This window comes from Arachis ipaensis, chromosome B05 (genome assembly GCF_000816755.2).
Source record: "Arachis ipaensis cultivar K30076 chromosome B05, Araip1.1, whole genome shotgun sequence".
NCBI classification, from domain to species: domain Eukaryota; kingdom Viridiplantae; phylum Streptophyta; class Magnoliopsida; order Fabales; family Fabaceae; genus Arachis; species Arachis ipaensis.
Window position 1 is genome coordinate 95,929,472 of NC_029789.2, and position 3,283 is coordinate 95,932,754.

Sequence of the window (3,283 nt, forward strand, 5' to 3'; positions counted from 1 at the left end):
TGCCGTTGTTTTTATTTTTTTTTTAATTATTAAAATAGAGAATGGTGTCGCTCTTTTATTATTTTAACAAATTTAAAAAATTAAAATTCTCGATATAACACACAATAGAAGGGTAACATATTTGGGAATAATATGATTCCAATATTTAAAAAAATTTCTAAAAATAACGGTAACAATAATAAAGAAGTTTGAAACTTTGGAATTATGGTACATGTTTTTTAACGATATTTGACAAAATCTTAATCTCTTTTTTGAATAATTATGTTTTAATGCATTCCGTTATAAGCAAGAAGTTATTTATTAGTTAAAGCATTCTAATCATCAAATAATATCTAACTACTAAGCATGCACAAGCACAACATGTCTCAAGAATATAGCCTCGAAAGTAATTAATTATATGTGTAGACAATTTTTTTAGACACAGAAATATAAGAGCACCCTTTCTAATCTTGGAATGCAGAACACGGAGTTGAGGGTTCTTGGGGACAGTGGAATGACAGTGATAGTGGCACAAGCAAGAACAATGGACTCACAGGACACAGCCTACGCATTTGTGCATTGCGACGTTACCGGAACAGGGACTGGCTCTTACTTGGGTAGAGCATGGATGTCTAATCCCAAAGTCATTTTTGCTTACACCACCATGACCAGTGTTATCAATCCTGTTGGTTGGAGTGACAACATGCACACTGAATATGATAGGTAAATCTTTCATTCATAAATACTAGTATTATATGAATTTTCAAATTAAACTTTTATTATAAACATAAATATTTGACTTAATCACCAACTATGTTGATCTTGAAAATGAGTTATTGACTATTCGTGCATTCTTATGAACAGAACTTTATATTTTGGAGAGTATAAAAACTCTGGAGCTGGAGCTGCTCCCGCTGGGCGCGCCAAATTCTCAAAGCAGCTAAGTGATGCAGAGGCACAACCTTTCCTCAATCTTGGTTTCATTGACGGCTCCACTTGGCTACTTCCTCCACCAAGAGTCTAATTCCATTCATTAATAAATTCAATTTCCCACATTAAATTAATTAACTATATGGCCTGCATATATTGGCCTTGTGTCCAATAGTTTAGTTGTAGGCACGAATAACTTTTTATTAGGATGACCAAATCGTATTCTCAGCAATAATGGTCTTAACTAGGAAATGTGTTAGCAGGACACGACAGGGTGAATGTGTATACACTATACCGTGTAGGTTGTCAATACCAAATGTATCTCGATTTGTTGTGTAGAATAAAATTGTTAATATAAATATTATTTTTTATTATAAGTAAAATATTGTTATGAGGTGTTTGCCTCATATATTTTGTTAGAAAGAATAAGTTGGAGATATAAAATTTTTACGATTCTCCTATTCTAAATTTACATTGTTTTTAGTTTGTTATTTTCAATAGTAAATGGTGTACTTGTAAAAATTTCACTTAAATTAGCATAAGTTGCGAAAAATACTAAACTATAAGTTATGATATTATAGTGGACTCTTTTAAAATTATGAATGATCTCTTATATATAATTGATTTTAGAATGGTAAATAGTATCTTTTTAAGTTGAACTCCTAAAACTATGATAACTATAATTATTGATGACTGATATTTGACCTACATATAGAGTAGCGACACTTATTACAATTCAAAGCATATTTATGACTCTAGTCAAACAGTAATTCTTGATTATTGTTCTGGACCAGACGTCCAGACCCTCTGAGGCCTAACATAGCCAGCCCAAAAAGATTCCCACCACCATAACGGTTCGGGATCGTCTTCTCCTCCCAACCACCTTTTGAATTGTAAGGAATGGACCCCTCCCACTAAGATAAGATAACCTGGCAAAACGTATAAAAGGAGAGTCCCTTCAATCCCAAGGTATGATTTAATTCTACCTAAACACACAAATCCTATCTCATTAACTCTCTGACTTGGACATCGGAATGTATGTATAGTTTTAAAGAAAATCTTTTTTTTTATCAACCTTTTTCCATATTTATTCAATGAAATAGCATGGTTTTGCAATTCTCTCTTGAATTGTGCTTAGTTGTAAAATAACATGCTTTTTAGGCCCTTAAATTGGTGATTTTAACTCACTTTAATTCCATTCGATGCCTTGATATATTTGTTGAGGGATTTCAGGTTCATGAGGCAAGTATTGGATAGAAGAAATGAGGAGAAAAGCATACAAAGTGGAGAATGCATGAGGAAACAAGAATTGGGAATGCATCGATGGGCGTGCACCCGTAATAGGCGCGCACGCGCAGAAGTGGCTTCGGATAGAGACGCGCACGCGTACATGACGCGTACGCGCGGATGAAGAAACAGCCAATTGACGCGCACGCGCACATGGCGCGTACGCGCCGATACTCACACGTGACCCACTTAAAGGCAAAATGCTGGGGGCAATTTCTGAGCTGCCCAGGCCCAAATCCAACTTGTTTCTGAGTGTATTTCATGCAGAATTGAAGTCCAAGCAAGGGGGGAGCAATTAGTTAGTCAACATGAGCCTTTAGTTAGTTTTCTAGAGAGAGAAGCTCCCTCTTCTCTCTAGAATTAGGTTAGGATTAGGTTAAATTATCTTGGATCTTGAATTAATTACTTGATTTCATCTTGTTTCTTTTACAATTTCTCATTTCTACATCTTGATTTTCTTAGTTGTAATGTTAATTTCTCATTTTGGTCTCTTGCTTGTTGATTAACATTGTCGGATCTAATCTCCTTTTGATGCAATTTCGTGTTTCTATGTTTCTTTTATGTTGATCTTACTTACTATTATTGATTTCTCACTTATGATAGTCGTGGGTTTTCTTAATTTTATCATTTTGTGATGTTTACTTTTCTTGCACATTAGATGTTTGATATAATGCTTCCTATAGTTTTTGAGTAGTTCTCTTGACCCTTGGCCTAGGCTAAAGGGGATTGAGTGATCTTGAGTCCTTGGGCTTCATTGAATCGGTAATTCCAGAACCTTGGGGATCAAATTGATAACCATTGACTCTACCCTACTACTAGTTGATTAGTAGCTAGATTGGAACTTATGGATTGATGTTGATCAAGCCATTTGATGTGCTCCAAGCCTAGGAGTAGTCATTACATACTTAAGGCTTTAGTGAGTAGACTTAATGAGCTCGGTTCCTCTTAATTATCAATATTTGAATTGTTGACAAGGATAGTGATCTCAATTACCTAAGTCTTAGCCAAGAGTTCTTTATCTTGCTTTCTTTAATTACTTGCTTAATCTACTTTTTCTTGTTCATCTTATAACCCAAAACCCCCTTGC

The 3,283-nt window shown here is 34.7% G+C and overlaps 1 protein-coding gene across 1 annotated transcript in view; it reads left to right on the forward strand.

The window, feature by feature from the left end:
* The window catches only part of LOC107640774 (putative pectinesterase 63), a 6,424-nt gene extending 5,134 nt beyond the window's left edge, over positions 1–1,290 (forward strand). The window contains exons 3-4 of the mRNA XM_016344274.2: positions 461–702; positions 844–1,290. Of these exons, the coding sequence (XP_016199760.1) occupies positions 461–702; positions 844–1,003 (402 nt within the window). The 3' untranslated portion in view covers positions 1,004–1,290. The remainder of the gene's footprint in view (positions 1–460; positions 703–843) is intronic.